This window comes from Lampris incognitus, chromosome 3, assembly GCF_029633865.1.
Source record: "Lampris incognitus isolate fLamInc1 chromosome 3, fLamInc1.hap2, whole genome shotgun sequence".
Taxonomy (NCBI): domain Eukaryota; kingdom Metazoa; phylum Chordata; class Actinopteri; order Lampriformes; family Lampridae; genus Lampris; species Lampris incognitus.
This window is the reverse complement of record NC_079213.1, coordinates 67,511,337-67,528,850: the sequence shown is the minus strand read 5'-3', so window position 1 is coordinate 67,528,850 and position 17,514 is coordinate 67,511,337. Positions and strand designations below refer to the sequence as shown.

At 44.4% G+C, this 17,514-nt stretch overlaps 1 protein-coding gene across 1 annotated transcript in view; it reads right to left on the bottom strand.

Moving 5' to 3' along the window:
* Nucleotides 1-17,514, bottom strand: part of raver2 (ribonucleoprotein, PTB-binding 2) — a 136,147-nt gene that overhangs the window by 50,692 nt on the left and 67,941 nt on the right. Inside the window, exons 3-4 of the mRNA XM_056277653.1 lie at nucleotides 4,547-4,854; nucleotides 2,448-2,612 (exon numbers count right to left, since the gene is read on the bottom strand). Of these exons, the coding sequence (XP_056133628.1) occupies nucleotides 2,448-2,612; nucleotides 4,547-4,854 (473 nt within the window). The remainder of the gene's footprint in view (nucleotides 1-2,447; nucleotides 2,613-4,546; nucleotides 4,855-17,514) is intronic.

The window sequence follows — 17,514 nt, the reverse complement described above, 5'->3', positions numbered from 1 at the left end:
TAATAAAGTGGCCGGTGAGTGTATACCCTTTGAGTGATGTCTAAATGAGCGTGCAGGGGTGGATTTAATGAAAAAGGATGGAGCAGAACAGGGTCATGGAGAGTGACTAACATGTAAGAAACAGATCAGGATAAAATGCTGGAGTGAGAGGATAATGCAGGTCAGAATAGAAAAAAAAAACCGCACACGGTAGAATGCAGTGACTTAGGTAATGAGTTGATATTAAAGCAACCAAACTGCTGTAACTGCTGGTGCAGAGGGTTTGTTGACCACCGAAAACTATTTCACATCAACACATCTTACCTGGTTATGTAGCACTCTGTGTGTGTTTGCAAGTATGTGTGTTTGTGTGTGTCTTTGTGGATGTGTAGGTTATGTGCTTGTTGCCAGAATTGACGAAAACACAGAGTGACATATTTCAACCTGTGCTAAACACCCTGGGCCCGGGGGATCCATCGACATCATAAAGCTAGAACACCTAATTATTTGTATTGTAAAGCTGTATTATGCGGCATGGTGGCGCAGTGGTTAGCGCAGTCGCCTCACAGCAAGAAGGTCCTGGGTCCCGGGGTAGTCCAACCTTGGTGGGTCGTCCCGGGTCGTCCTCTGTGTGGAGTTTGCATGTTCTCCCCGTGTCTGTGTGGGTTTCCTCCAGGGGTTCCGATTTCCTCCCACAGTCCAAAGACATGTAGGTCAGGTGAACTGGCCATTCTAAATTGCCCCTAGGTATGAATGGGTGTGTGTGTGTGTGTGTGTGTGTGTGTGTGTGTGTGTGTGTGTGTGTGTGTGTGTGTGTGTGTGTGTGTGTGTGTCAGCCCTGTGATGGCCTGGCGGCCTGTCCAGGGTGTCTCCCCGCCTGCCGCCCAGTGACTGCTGGAATAGCCTCCAGCATCCCCTTGACCCTGAGAGCAGGATAAGTGGTTCAGATAATGGATGGATGGATGGCTGGATGGATGTATAGCGGTATTAACCACACATGTAATCATCACATGGAGTAACTGCAGCAGTGCCACAAAAGCACTGCCAATGGAGGTTTTTTTTTGGGGGGGGATTTTCACCCCTTTTTCTCCACAATTGTATCTGTCCAATTACCCCACTCCACCAAGCCGTTCCGATCGCTGCTCCACCCACTCTGCCGATCCGGGGAGGGCTGCAGACTACCACATGCCTCCTCCGATACATGTGGAGTCACCAGCCGCTTCTTTTCACCTGACAGTGGGGAGTTTCCCCAGGGGTACATAGCACATGGGAGGATCACGCTATTCCCCCTTCCCCCTGAACAGGCACCCCGACCGACCAGAGGAGGCACTAGTGCAGCGACCAGGACACACACCCACATCCGGCTTCCCACCCACAGACACGGCCAATTGTGTCTGTAGGAACGCCCGACCAAGCCGGAGTTAACACGGGGATTCGAACTGGTGATCCCCGTGTTGGTAGCCAATGGAATAGACTGCTATGCTACCCGGACGGTTCCAATGGATTAAGTTTTCTTGGATGTTTCTGATGTTTAAAGGCATGGAACTTTACAAAGGCGGTTTGAATAACATTCAGAAGTTTTGTAAAAAATTTCTCAAAACTAACTTCCACAGCAAAGCAACGTCAAACAAGCCACAGCCTTCTGCTTTAGCTTCTAGTTTAAGTGTAACCAACAGATCTGCTTTTGTTGAGCTGATCTCACCTTTCTGTGAGATGTAAAGATGACAAACCGGCTTGGCAGCCCCTGTCACATTATTGTAAGTCTGTCATGCTGTCAGCTAAGTCTTGGTTGTCTCTGCTGTCAACATCCATCCATCCATCCATTTTCCGAACAACTTATCCTGCTCTCAGGGTCGCAGGGATGCTGGATCCTATCCCAGCAGTCATTGGGCAGCAGGCAGGAAGAAATCCTGGACAGGCCGCCAGACTATCACACTGGGCCGACATACACACACACATTCATATCTAGGGACAATTTAGTACGGCCGATTCACCTGACTTACATGTCTTTGGACTGCGGAAGGAAACCGGAGCCCTCCCACACAGACACGGGGCGAACATGCAAACTCCACACAAAGGATAACCCAGGATGACCCCCAAGGTTGGACTACCCCGGGGCTCGAACCCAGGACCTTCTTTCTGTGCTGCGACCGTGCTAACCACTGCGTCACCGTGCTGCCCTGCTGTCAACATGCTGGAACACAATGGGATACATTTGAGAATTAACACACACTTATTATGCTAACTGGCATGAAGAGACTGGTAGCATCACTGGCTACTTTGCTAGAGCTCACAAGTAGTTGGGTTGGTAGTGCTGATCTGAGTATCCTAAAACACACATCCGCTAAAACTCATTACACACACACACACACACACACACACACACACACACACACACACACACACACACACACACACACACACACACACACACACACACACACACACACACACAGACGCTGACTCACCTGGCAGAAGACAGGTTTATACGTGTCAGAAAAGAGCTGGGTCAGTTCTTCTGAGTCACAAAGGTCCAGAGGCAGCCTGTCCACACAAAGACACTTAGAATGGAGGTGCTGTTCATGGCTTAGTTGGTTCACATCCATCCACTGCACCACCAATGAACGATCCCCCTGCACAAACAGGATAAGAATATTTTAGTAAAAAAGAAAAAAAATATTGCTGTATAATATATCTTGGGTCTGATATCATGGTCCATTAGCATAGGCGGGGGTTGACATTTAAGCTGTGTGTGCAGGGGGGGGGGGATAGAGAAACACACATATACATTGCAGTCCTTTCAATATGCAATGACGCCACACCACACTGCCCACAATAATCGTAAAGTAGCAAAAATTGATGGCTTACATCATAAAACACAACAAAACAGAGCAAAATTATTCTTTCGTTTGTTGTTAGAAATTAAAATTCAGTTTCATCCCTCCACAACATTTTTGGCTTGTCTCTCTACAAGGATGGGTGATCAACTTACTGATAGTGTTGTGCTCATGTCATAATCATGCAACACGTCTGTCAACTAACTGCTTCTGACAAAGTAAATGTGTGGCAGGCTGGCAGCTGCAACTCAGCTGTGATGGCCTAAAGGCAGCTGTAGCTATCCACCATTTTTTGTTCTTGTTTGTATTTGAACATGCATGATTTTATTTTTTATTTTTGTGGAATTTTCCCCCCGTTTTCTCCACAATTGTATCTGGCCAATTACCCCGCTCTTCCGAGCTGTCCCGGTCGCTGCTCCACCCCCTCTGCCGATCCCGGGAGGGCTGCCGACTACCACATGCCTCCTGCGATACATGTGAAGTCCCAGTCGCTTCTTTTCAACTGACAGTGAGGAGTTTCACCAGGGGGCCGTAGCGCGTGGGAGGATCACGCTATTCCCCAAAGTTCCCCGCCAAACAGGCGCCCTGACCGACCAGAGGAGGCGCTACTGCAGCGACCAGGACACATACTCACATCCGGCTTCCCACCTGCAGACACAGCCAATTGTGTCTGTAGGGACGCCCGACCAAGCCGGAGGTAACACGGGGATTCGAACCAGAGATCCCCATGTTGGTAGACAATGAAATAGACTGCCACGCCACCCGGACGCCCAGAATATGCATGAATTTGACGGCAAATGATTTTGTAGTCCACTCTGGTAAAAGGGTGATTCTTGTTATATTGTGACTTTTTTCATACAGCATACCAACCATCTACGCATTTGTGTAGCACGGTTGTAATGAATTTATTGTGTTTGATGGCTAGAGTATAGGTTTATAATTAAAGTTATATAATTTCAATTTTCCCTTGGTATATACTGATCTAATAACGTTACAGATACACATAAATAAAAACCGAAAACACCGAGCCTTGGCTACTTGTGAGCTGGCCTGTTAAAACACTCGCACTTAGGTATGGATAAAGTCAGATACAGGAGTCTGAAAATTGTATTTGACAGATGACTTATGCTAGTGGTGCACTGGTGCCGAAACTTTGTTTCATGGGGCATCCGGGTAGCGTACCGGTCTATTCCACTGCCTACCAACATGGGGATCGCCAGTTCGAATCCCCGTGTTACCTCCGGTTCGGCCGGATGTGGGTATGTGTCCTGGTCGCTGCATTAGCGCCTCTTCTGGTTGGGGGGAATAGCATGATCCTCCCGTGCGCTACGTCCCCCTGGCCAAACTCCCAACTGTCAGGTGAATAGAAGCGGCTGGCTACTCCACATGTATCGGAGGATGCCATGTGATAGTCTGCAGCCCTCCCCGGATCGGCAGAGGGGGCGGAGCAGCGACCGGGACAGCTCAAAAGAGTGGGGCAATTTGGACAGGTACAACTGGGGAGAAAAAGGGGGGGGGGGAAATCCAGAGAAAAAAACTTTGTTTCATATAATAAGCATCACTTAGGGTTTTGGTGTTGCAGTGATGTTTATCCGAGGTGTGTCAAAACCACCCCCACCCCCCAATCCCCATCCCAAACATATGAATACATTTGAATGCATTATTTTAAATTGTAACACAGAGAAGAAAACTGCCCTTACTAGGGGGCATTTTCGCTTCTCATACCATACCTGCGGCCGGCCCAGTAGCTCTGACCGAGCTCGTGACGCAGAGTCCTTCTTCATGTATTCAACGAACCCATATCCCTTGGAGTGACCCGTCAGCTCGCTGTACACAAGAAAGGAGCGCTCGATGTTGCCATAGGTGCGCACCAGCTCCTCAAACTGCTGGCCAGTGAAGGTGTGGGGCAGGTTGGTGACACAGAGCAGGGAGTCAGTGGGCTGCAGTGTGACGTTTATCAAGCGTCCCCGGACTGTGCTGTGATGGAGGGAGCGGATGGCATCCTGAGCCTGGTCCCCGTTCAGCAAAGTCACAAAGGCTGGAGGAGGGGACAGGATGGGGACAGGCACCAGGAGAAACGGCAGACAGAAGGACGGGCAGACAGACAGACAGACAGACAGAGACCGACAGACAGACATACAGACAGACAGAGACAAAGAGGAAAATACAGTAAAAATGTCCAGGGACATATATAGAAAGACAATTTGACGGAAATACACACGGAACCATTTCAAATAAACAGTCAAAAGCACAGTGACAGAGAACAATCCATAAAAAACTCACATAGAATGGAAACAAACAATTAAATGACACACAAAACGGTTCATGTGATGTTAAAGCAAAGGAAAAAGGGAGCGAAAAATGTAAGGAAGTGAAGGAAGCGGGACAGAAAAGAGAAAGAGAGGGATTTGGACAAACAGTAAAACCACACACGCAGACAGACAATCATAAAGACAGACAAAACAGAGAGATACACAAAGAGAAAGACAACACATTAGCGAAATATAGGGAGTCACTGGTTGGGGGAATCGACTGTGACACATACACTACCGTTCAAAAGTTTGGGATCACCCAAACAATTTTGTGTTTTCCATGAAAAGTCACACTTATTCACCACCATATGTTGTGAAATGAATAGAAAATAGAGTCAAGACATTGACAAGGTTAGAAATAATGATTTGTATTTGAAATAAGAATTTTTTTACATCAAACTTTGCTTTCGTCAAAGAATCCTCCATTTGCAGCAATTACAGCATTGCAGACCTTTGGCATTCTAGCTGTTAATTTGTTGAGGTAATCTGGAGAAATTGCACCCCACGCTTCCAGAAGCAGCTCCCACAAGTTGGATTGGTTGGATGGGCACTTCTTTGAGCAGATTGAGTTTCTGGAGCATCACATTTGTGGGGTCAATTAAACGCTCAAAATGGCCAGAAAAAGAGAACTTTCATCTGAAACTCGACAGTCTATTCTTGTTCTTAGAAATGAAGGCTATTCCATGCGAGAAATTGCTAAGAAATTGAAGATTTCCTACACCGGTGTGTACTACTCCCTTCAGAGGACAGCACAAACAGGCTCTAACCAGAGTAGAAAAAGAAGTGGGAGGCCGTGTTGCACAACTGAGCAAGAAGATAAGGACATTAGAGTCTCTAGTTTGAGAAACAGACGCCTCACAGGTCCCCAACTGGCATCTTCATTAAATAGTACCTGTTAGAGCCTGTTTGTGCTGTCCTCTGAAGGGAGTAGTACACACCGGTGTAGGAAATCTTCAATTTCTTAGCAATTTCTCGCATGGAATAGCCTTCATTTCTAAGAACAAGAATAGACTGTCGAGTTTCAGATGAAAGTTCTCTTTTTCTGGCCATTTTGAGCGTTTAATTGACCCCACAAATGTGATGCTCCAGAAACTCAATCTGCTCAAAGAAGTGCCCATCCAACCAATCCAACTTGTGGGAGCTGCTTCTGGAAGCGTGGGGTGCAATTTCTCCAGATTACCTCAACAAATTAACAGCTAGAATGCCAAAGGTCTGCAATGCTGTAATTGCTGCAAATGGAGGATTCTTTGACGAAAGCAAAGTTTGATGTAAAAAAATTCTTATTTCAAATACAAATCATTATTTCTAACCTTGTCAATGTCTTGACTCTATTTTCTATTCATTTCACAACATATGGTGGTGAATAAGTGTGACTTTTCATGGAAAACACGAAATTGTTTGGGTGATCCCAAACTTTTGAACGGTAGTGTACATACACAATATTAATACATGCACATCTTACCTTATTTACAAAGAAGGACCAGACAGAGATATCAGTGTACTGATACTACTGGTAAATACTGGCATATGACAACTTTTAACATTTCAGCTTAATCGAATGTGCTTAATTAATTAGCTGTGATTTCATTACACACACACACACACACACACACACACACACACACACACACATATATATATACACTACCTTCAGAGGACAGCACAAACAGGCTCTAACCAGAGTAGAAAAAGATGAATGGATATATACTATATCGATAGATCAATAGATATAAAGATATGTATGTGTATATATATATTGATATTTCGCTCCTCATTAGTTGAGTACTCTTATCAATACCATTGACGGTTTCCGAAAAAAACAAAAAACAAAAACGCTATATATATATATATATATATATATATATATATATATTAACTCATGAATGGAACTTTTTAATGGTTTTTTTTGTCCAAAATTAATGTTAATCTTAACAAAAAACAATTGAAAGATTAATTAATTGACAGATTAATACTAAATTTGGACAAAAGAAAAACACAGTTTTCTTAAAAAGCTCAACACATGATTTAAAATTCCATGTTGAGTGTGAGATGGTAATATCATAAGGAAATATAAACATTTTATTTCTAGTAACTGTCCGTTATTCCAGTCAATGTAGTTTTTAATGTTTCAGCAACCTTTTGTTACACAAGTTAGAGATATCTGCTTTGGGATATTTTCTAAAAGGTTCCCTTATTTTATTGACATTAGTCTGACTGAAAAATCCTATATCTGTCAGGCTCAATTGAATGCAAAGATGGATGCATGGCCTGGACACACACGCACACACACACACACACACACACACACACACACACACACACACGCACACACACACACACACACACACACACACACACACACACATGCACAAGCACAAGCACAAGCACAGAGCAGCTGCAATAGGCTGTGGGGAGGTGATAGGGGTGTGTGTAATAGAATATTACAGGCCAATAAAGCCAAGCTTTTCAGCTGATCTAAACGCCCTGAAACAACCATGCCCCCGTGCCGACATGAGTACAGACGGATTACGGATTCATGGGCTGTGAAATGAGACGGCAATAAATGGATATGGAATGTGTGGGGTGGCCAAAAAACAAATGTGTGTGCAAATGTGTGTATGTGTGTCTGTTTGTGTCCATGCATATAGGTCTGTGTGTGTGTGTGTGTGTGTGTGTGTGTGTGTGTGTGTGTCTGTCTTCGTATGAGGAAGAGAGGAGCTACAGTATACGTGTGTGTGTCTGAGGGGGTTTAAAATGACCTAGCATAATAAGAGTTGCTTCCATTTATGGAAGCATATTCTAGAGACATGAAAAAAGACAAGAACATCACCCCCCAAACCAACACATGGGTACAACAAAGATAACGAACAAAAACAACTTGCACTGAGAAGACCAAAACTAAATGATGACAAAACTTGACAGGAAAAAAAACAAACAAAAAAACAAGGTCTCAACCTAGTCTCTGAAAAACACGATGTGCCATTGAAATCTCCAATGCCCCAAAAGTGTCCAATGACTCCTTATACAATGTTTACTAATTAAATGTTTTTGAATTAGAATTCAAATACTTGACAATTAGTGAATATATTCACTTTGTGACAACATTGCTGAAGATAGAAATCACTGGAAGATTATAAAGTTCCACAACACAAAGTGTGAGCTGAACCTGAGTTTGAACTCAACATGTCATAGCTTAGATCCACAGCTTTGATCTTTGTAACTTAATGTGACATGTCTTGAAATACAAGGCTTTGATCTGAGGGTGGAATGAGGTTGAGGAGGTGGCACCGCTTTGACCACACCACCCAGTACATTGATGGTAAGTATTCTGCTCTGTGGAGGCTGTACAACATCATGTGGCGCCATGTGACATTGTACAGCCTCTGGGATATGAGAACAGATAGAGAAGCCAACTTCTAACTCAAGGCGTCCCCCAGGGTTCAGTGCTTGGTCCTCTCCTGTTCATCCTTAACATGTTTCCCCTTGGTAACGTCATATGTCATCGTGGTCTCCACTTCCACGGCGATGATGTCCAGCTCTACAGCTTCACTAAATACATCACCACTACAACTTACTCCAGTCTGACCAACTACCTCACTGAAATCAAACCATGGATGCAAGTCAACTTCCTCAAACTAAATTGTGATATATCTGACATGACCATCATCAGTCCCAAATCCCTTTCCAAAACCCCTCACAACTTCTGCCTCACCATCGATATCTCCACTCTGTCTCCCTCCCCACACACCTGTAACCTCGGTATCATTTGACAGCAACCTCTCCTTTGAACACATCAATCAAATCACCAGAACTGCCTTTTTCCACCTAAAAAAAATAGCTCGTCTCCGCCTATCACTCACCTTCTCGCTACCAAAACATTGATCCATGCCTTCATCACTTCCAGAATTGACTACTGCAACAGCATTTTCTACGACTCATCATCCAAAGTCCTAAACAAACTCCAGTATATCCAGAACTCTGCTGCCGGCCTGCTCACCCACTCCCACTCCTGTGACCACATCACCCCTGTCCTCCAGAGCCTCCACTGGTTCCCTGTCCCCCAATGGATACAATTCAAAGTCCTTCTCTTCATTCACAAAGCCCTCCATTGCCAGACCCCATCCTACCTCACTGACTTGCGCCACTACCATACTCCTTCCAGCAGCCTTCACTCCTCTGATGCCAACTTCCTGTCTCCACCCCACAGGACCAAGCACCAGACCTGGGGTGACAGAACCTTCTCCATAGCCACCCCCTCTCTCTGGAACCCCCTCCCCGAACACATCAGAGACTGTACCGATCTGTCCACATTCAAATCAGTAATCAAAACTCACCTCTTCAGAATAGCTTTAATGTGTGAGTAATGTGTGTTTTATGTTTTTGGTGTGTTGAATTTATGGTTATTTTATCTTAAGTGAAGCGTTGTTGTATGCCTTTAAAAGCGCTATAGAAATAAAATGTATTATTATTGTTGTTGTTGTTAGGTGACCTGTCCAGGGTGTCTCCCCGCCTGCCACCCAATGACTGCTGGGATAGGCTCCAGCATCCCTGCGACCCAGAGCAGAATAAGCGGTTTGGATAATGGATGGAATGGATGGACTATTGTTAGGATGGAAAAATCTAGACAGGTAAGTGAATAATACATAACCTCCCCTGACCTTCCAACCTTCGAAATCTTCAACTATACTGTTGGTACAGTTGAGAAAGTAACCGCTCCAGTGGAGCTGCTAAGTGGCGAGAGAGAGTTGTGACTGTACAGAGCTGTGACAGGCTTCAGGTATGACTGTGTAACTGAATGTGAAGCAGGGCATTGCTGAAAAAGATGCAAGGCTAGCATAATCAAGACACTACCTTCCTACTCCCAAAACTAGGCTTGTGGCACCAAAGGAGTCAACAACGCATCACACTGTATTACAATAGAAAGGTGACAAAAACTTTGCGTTAGATACTGTGTTTTATCAGACCACTGTTCTACAGCCCACATATTTGCTTTTCATCAATGCCGGCAAATACTAACAATCTTGGCTTCTATTTAGGCGAGAGCTTTGTGTCCAAAAATCTTTCATATTTTGGGTGAGACAAAATGGTAGACATAAGACATTGGCTGTGGAACATGGGCAACACAAAAAAAGCAAACGTGTGCCGTTTGAAATTGATATATGAAAAAAATAAATGACTCGAGGATAATTAAGGTTTGAGGTAATCACGGTACTTGTTTATATACCTTTTCTAAAATTCCCTCCTCAGATTTAATTGAAAAGCATCCACCTGCAGGGCTAGAGAGGACACACAAAAGCCTGCCTACTTCATTTGCAGTCCACAGGTCACGTGCTTTGCGTCTGTGCACGTGCATGTGTGTGTCTGTGTGCGTGCATGCATGTGTGTGTGAGAACTGTAAGGTAATATACTGTTTACAGATATCTAAAAATAATCCTCAGAAAGAGAAAGAAAGAGAAGAAGACACAAGAGAATAAAAACAAAGAAAAAGAGATTTACACCGCGGTTATTGTTCTAGGGTTATAAGGTCTCTTAGCTTATGATAGACAACCACTCATAACATTTCAGCAACAAAGGGGGCATTCAAACAATGCCGAGTGCCATATCGGAATCTGTGTGCATGACATTTGACATGTCCCCATGGTAGGTGGCACATTTGATGGTTGACGTAGATCTCCAACTACCGGATATTAGATTCCAGACCTGGAAAAATATACCAGGATTTCTTTATTGTTTTTTTCAGCATTTTTGTTTTATTGATAGTGATAGTAGAGAGATAGGAAAGGAGGGGAGAGAGAGGGGATGACATGCAGCAAAGAGTCCGGGCCAGATTTGAACCCAGGCTGCAAGCCCTGTGTGGTATGCGCTCTACCAGGTGAGCCACCGGGGTGCCCCACAGCAGGATTTCATCTATGTATTAACAAATCATTCTCTGGCTGAAGCTTAAGCTTTTCTGATTGATTACTTTGTTAAATTATTCAAATGCAAACAACAGCAGCTGGCGTCCGCTCTGCTCATTAGGTGGAATAACATTGACAAAGAACATCGACATGCTGAGCGACTGCGTACCATAAGTCAAAAAGGCCGGCGCTCCAATCATTCCATTCCATTATCCGAGCCGCTTATCCTACTAAGGGTTGTGGGATGCTGGAGCCTATCCCAGCAGTCATTGGGCGGCAGGCAGGGAGACCCCCTGGACAGGCCGCCAGGCCGTCACAAGGCCAACACATTCACACCTAGGGACAATTTAGTACAGCCGATTCACCTGACCTACATGTCTTTGGACTGTGGGAGGAAACCAGAGCACCCAGAGGAAACCCACACAGACACGGGGAGAACAAGCAAACTCCACACAAAGGACGACCTGGGATGACCCCCCAAGGTTGGACAAGCCTGGGGTTTGAACTGCGGTCCTTCTTGCTGTGAGGCGACCACGCTAACCACTGCACCACCGTGCCACTGCTCCAATCATAACAAAAGCAAAACTACAATTATAGCATCCATGCTGTGGTAAAGGCTACATCATTGTAGCTTGCAAAAAAAAATGAGCAGCAGATTCTGCATCTGTAGCCACAAATCTAAACTCTACTTTTATACACTCACCGGCCACTTTATTAGGCACACCTGTCCAACTGCTCGTTAACGCAAATTTCTAATCAGCCAATCAGATGGCAGCAACTCAATGCATTTAGGCATGTAGACAAGGTCAAGACGATCTGCTGCAGTTCAAACCGAACATCAGAATGGGGAAGAAAGGTGATTTAAGTGACTTTGAACGTGGCATGGTTGTTGGTGCCAGACGGGCTGGTCTGAGTATTTCAGAAACTGCTGATCTACTGGGATTTTCACGCACAACCATCTCTAGGGTTTACAGAGAATGGTCCGAAAAAGAGAAAATATCCAGTGAGCGGCAGTTCTGTGGGCGAAAATGCCTTGTTGATGCCAGAGGTCAGAGGAGAATGGCCAGACTGGTTCGAGCTGATAGAAAGGCAACAGTAACTCAAATAACCACTCATTACAACCGAGGTATGCAGAAGAGCATCTCTGAACACACAACACGTCGAACCTTGAGGCAGATGGGCTACAGCAGCAGAAGACCACACCGGGTGCCACTCCTGTCAGCTAAGAACAGGAAACTGAGGCTACAATTCGCACAGGCTCACCAAAATTGGACAATAGAAGATTGGAAAAACGTCGCCTGGTCTGATGAGTCTCGATTTCTGCTGCGACATTCGGATGGTAGGGTCAGAATTTGGCGTCAACAACATGAAAGCATGGATCCATCCTGCCTTGTATCAACGGTTCAGGCTGCTGGTGGTGGTGTAATGGTGTGGGGGATATTTTCTTAGCACACTTTGGGCCCCTTAGTACCAATTGAGCATCGTGTCAACGCCACAGCCTACCTGAGTATTGTTGCTGACCATGTCCATCCCTTTATGACCACAGTGTTCCCATCTTCTGATGGCTACTTCCAGTAGGATAACGCGCCATGTCATAAAGCTCGAATCATCTCAGACTGGTTTCTTGAACATGACAATGAGTTCACTGTACTCAAATGGCCTCCACAGTCACCAGATCTCAATCCAATAGAGCACCTTTGGGATGTGGTGGACCGGGAGATTCGCATCATGGATGTGCAGCCGACAAATCTGCAGCAACTGCGTGATGCTATCATGTCAATATGGACCAAACTCTCTGAGGAATGTTTCCAGTACCTTGTTGAATCTATGCCACGAAGGATTAAGGCAGTTCTGAAGGCAAAAGGGGGTCCAACCCGGTACTAGCAAGGTGTACCTAATAAAGTGGCCAGTGAGTGTATGTGCAGTGTATTGTGCAGGCATCTATAAATGTGTGACTATGGAAGGGTAGGTGCTACTGAGTGGGAGGCAAGGCTATGGGCCAAGGATTGTTCAAATGAGTAACCGTTGGTTCTCAAGTGCTCTCTTAAAAAACCCCACACTGCACTCCTCTGAAAAACCTAATGTAATGCCGGGAATGGAAACAAAGAGGATCTCATCTGTCTCGCTCTCTCTCTTTCTGTATGTTTGTGTCTTTTTCTCTCCCTGTCAGTCTCTCTCTCTCTCTCTCTCTCTCTCTCTCTCTCTCTCTCTCTCTCTCTCTCTCTCTCTCTCTCTCTCTCTCTCTCTCTCTCCCTGCATCTTTTGACTTCTATCGATCCGTAAAATGTTGCACAGGCAAAGCTACAGTAATGCAACTCAAAGTGGTATCTGTTACTGTAGCTGTCATATCACTCCCTCTTATTGTGTATCTGTATCAGCCTATCAGTCTATCTGCCCATCTCCATCAATCTATCTTTGTAGTCTTTTTCCTTTTATATTTCTTTCTGTCATTCTTTTTGTTTGTTCATGCGTTTTTCTTTCTTTAAGTGTTTCTTTGTCTCCGGCTACCTTTGATCTAGACATCCTTAGACTCCCATCTCAACTTACATCCGACTCCCGAGTACTCCTCCGCCCAAATCAATTACCTTAATCCGATCTAATACTCAGACACACACACACACACACACACACACACACACACACACACACACACACATGTGCATGGATACAGACATGCACACAAACACACACAAATACGCGCACAAATACACACTTTCTAATGGCTCTCTTGTGCTAAGCTTTCAGCCCAATCTGGTTTTAATCCTTTACATATACCAGCTAACATTAGGCATTATGAGGACAAAGTACAAGTTGGGTTTTCTACTATAGCCTCTTCTTTCCATTGCTTCCTATGACAAAATAAAGCCTTGAAAATTGACACTAAAGCCAATTCAGTATACACCACCAGCCAACCATGTGGGCTGCTAAATTGCCAAGTGAATGTTATCTTAATTAAAAAAAAGAAAAGAAAGGAAAACAGATACAGAAGTGGCAACCTCTTAATTGTAGGCTTGGATTCGGAACATGTCAGTTAATTTCCCTGTCCCTATGGAGCATGTAGGGGTACAGGAAAAGAAAAGCAATCTTCTGCCAAAATCCCCTCAAACGCCTCAGTTGCCTCGTCCCCTGTCATAGCAGCTAATTAAAAAACAGGGAAATCATAAGCGACATGGCGGATGCCAAAAGCTCAAGGGGCCGATCCCCATGCTGTGCACAGGGTGGTCCAAGCGTTTCATCTTGGCCCCGGGGCCGACTAGTCTGAAGTGGAGGCGAGTCTTTCAGAAGTAAACAAATCTGTGGGCTGACAAGGAGACAATGCACTGGAACTGAAGTTCATTTCGTTATTGTTGTTCTTTCTCTCAGTTGTTTCCTTGATGACAGAAAAGCAGCTCTGGTTTCGTCCTTCCAAGTAATTTAGTCTTTTTGGACTGGGATGGATGACAAGGCGAAATATTATTGATCATTGCACAGAATGTAATTGTGATTGTAAAGCTCCCTGGAACTTAATTGTGATTTTGAATCAATCTAGTAAGAGTACAACAACGACATCAATAATAACAATAATAATAATAAACAAATGTGATGGACTGCTGGCCTGTCAAGGGGTTCTCCCCACCTGCTGCCCAATGACTGCTGGGATAGGCTCCAGCATCCCGCGACCCAGATTGGGATAAACAAATCCTCAAATCATTGAGACAATATTGTCTTGACATACACATTTCTCTAAAGATCAGCGACTTGGGGCTCTTAAAACAACAAATTACTGCATTATGATTTAACTCATGCCTCAAAAAGTCATTTTAACTTGAAAACCTGGCTCATTAAAGCATTACTACTGTGCTGTGTGTGGCTCTGTCAGAAGCTGCATAAACTGTATATTTTAAATCAACATTCTTTGATGTGAATACAATGTGCTGTGATAGCTACATAGTTTTGATCCACTAATGTACTTTGTTTTCTTATTTTAAACTTCTTATCACTATCCTATTGTAAAATCAATACAAATTATCTAATAGTTATGCTAAATTATCAAATTCAAAATTTTAATTACACAGAAGTCTAAATCTGCATAACTGCATTTGTAATGTTTAGGTTATGTCCCATGTCCCATGGGTGCAGCCCATAAAATCAATTTTCTGGTATGTGAAAACTTGACATATGAAACACAGTCTGATTCTTACTCAATAATCTACACTGTAAGTACTTTGGCAATGGCATCAATACAGTCTCAACCTGAATAAGTGCAGCGCAGAAAAAAAAGGTTTATTAATTGTGATAAGTAGCACAATGATAAAGGGTGCAAATTCTCAAATCACAGCAAAGAAAATCCTTGAGAGTCTCAAAGCAATGATAAGGTCACCAATACATGTGTGAAATGTGTGTGCGTTGACAGAAAAGATTTTCCAGTGTGGGCTTACAAATAAGAGGCCATAAATGGAACAAGAATGAAAACCTGAGACAGCCATAAAAAGTGTTAAGTGGCTCCTCAATCACTTCGACTTCGCTGAGCTGGAGTGCATGGTGGGCTCTACAGGCTGAGAAGCACAGATGGCATGTGTGTCTGACACACACACACAGATTGCTTGCCAGGAGCTACCTGGTGTGTGATCACATACACTGATGAGCCAAAACATTATGACCACTCACAGGTGACCCGAATAACACTGATCAACTCCAAACAAGGGCAGATGTCAATGTCTGGGTAGATTAGATGGTAAGGTAACAATCAGTTCTTGTAGTCAACGTGTTGGATGTAGGAGAAATGGGCAGGAGTAAAGTCCTGAGCGACTTTGACAAGGGCCAAATTGTTATGGCCAGATGGCTGGGTCAGAGCATCTCTGAAACACAAAGGCTTGTGGGCTGCTCCCGATCAGCAATGGTGACTACCTAACACCAGTGCTCTGAGGGGGCACAAACCACAAACGAGCGACAGGGTGTTAGGTGCCCAAGGCTCACTGATGCGCGAGGGCAACGAAGGCTATCCCATCTGGTCTGAACTGACAGAAGGTCTGCTGCGGCACAAGTCACAGAAAATTTTACTGACGGTCACGGGAGGAATGTGTCACAACACGCAAAGCATCATACACCTTGCTGCATATGGGGCTGCATAGCCGCAGAGGGGTCAAAGTGCCCATGTTGATTCCTGTCCACCGTCAAAAGCACCTACAATGGGCATGCGAGCATTGGAACTCGACCTTGCAGCAGTGGAAAAGGGTTGCCTGGTCCAGTGAGTCCCATTTTCTGTTAGATCACATGGATGGCCGTGTATGTCTGCACCCTTTACCTGAGGAAGGGATGGCACCAGGATAAACTGTGGGGAGACAACAAGCCGATGGAGGCAGCGAGATGCTCTGGCAATGTTCTGCCGGGAAACCCAAGGTCCAGCCATTCATGTGGACGTCAATTTGACACATGCCACCTACCTAAACATTTGATGCAGGCCAGGAACACCCCTTCATGGCAATGGTACTCCCTGATGTCAGGATAATGCACCCTGCACACATTGTTCGGGAATGGGTTGAGGAACATGATGAAGTGTTCAAGGTGTTGCCCTGGCCTCCAAATTCTCCAGATCTCAATCCGATTGAGCGTCTGTGGGATGTGCTGGACTGACAAGTCCAATCAACAGTGGCTCCACTTCGCAACTAACAGGACTTGAAAGATCTGCTGCTAATGTTTTGGTGCCAGATACCACAAGACACCTTCAGGGGTCTTGTAGAGTCCATGCCTCCACGCTGTTTTGGTGGCACATGAAGGACCAACAGCATATTAGGCAGGTGGTCATAATGTTTTGGGTCATCCGTGTATATTATATATATATATATATGTATATATATATATATATATATATATATAAATCCAGTGATTCAAGTAAATACTTTATGAGACAGTACAAGCTTGTTTCATGCCATTATATATATATACACACACATACACAGAGAGAGAGGGCAGTGGAGCAAAAAAATAGAAATGAGTCACCATAATCAAACTGACTTCCAAACAGATCACTCCACCTTCATACACATAGGCACATTTCATCCATCCATCTATCTAGATATTTATATGCTTACCAAACATATATTCAACACACACACAGGTATGCACACGCAAGATGTCACCAGGACAGCATTGACTGAGTCTCATATTTCTATCGACTCAATTAGCACTTTGTTTCCTTTGCATTTTTGCTTCTTTTTAACCCATCCGCCTATTTCTGTGAGCATCTCTGTCCCCACTCCCCAATGCCGCTCTCATCCTTCTAGACCTTTGTCTCCTAACATACACCACCTCTTCCTACTCACTCTCTCGTCTCGCCATTTCTCCATCCACTCAGGCCTCCACCATGAGTCCTTCGAGCAAGCTAGAATATTTTATTATAATTTAATATTTACCATAAGGAAAATTGGCTCGTTGCTCCTTTGCAACCTTGCTGTTGATTTGTCTGCTATTATTATATTACTGAATTTCTGCCAATCGTGCTGCTGGCTT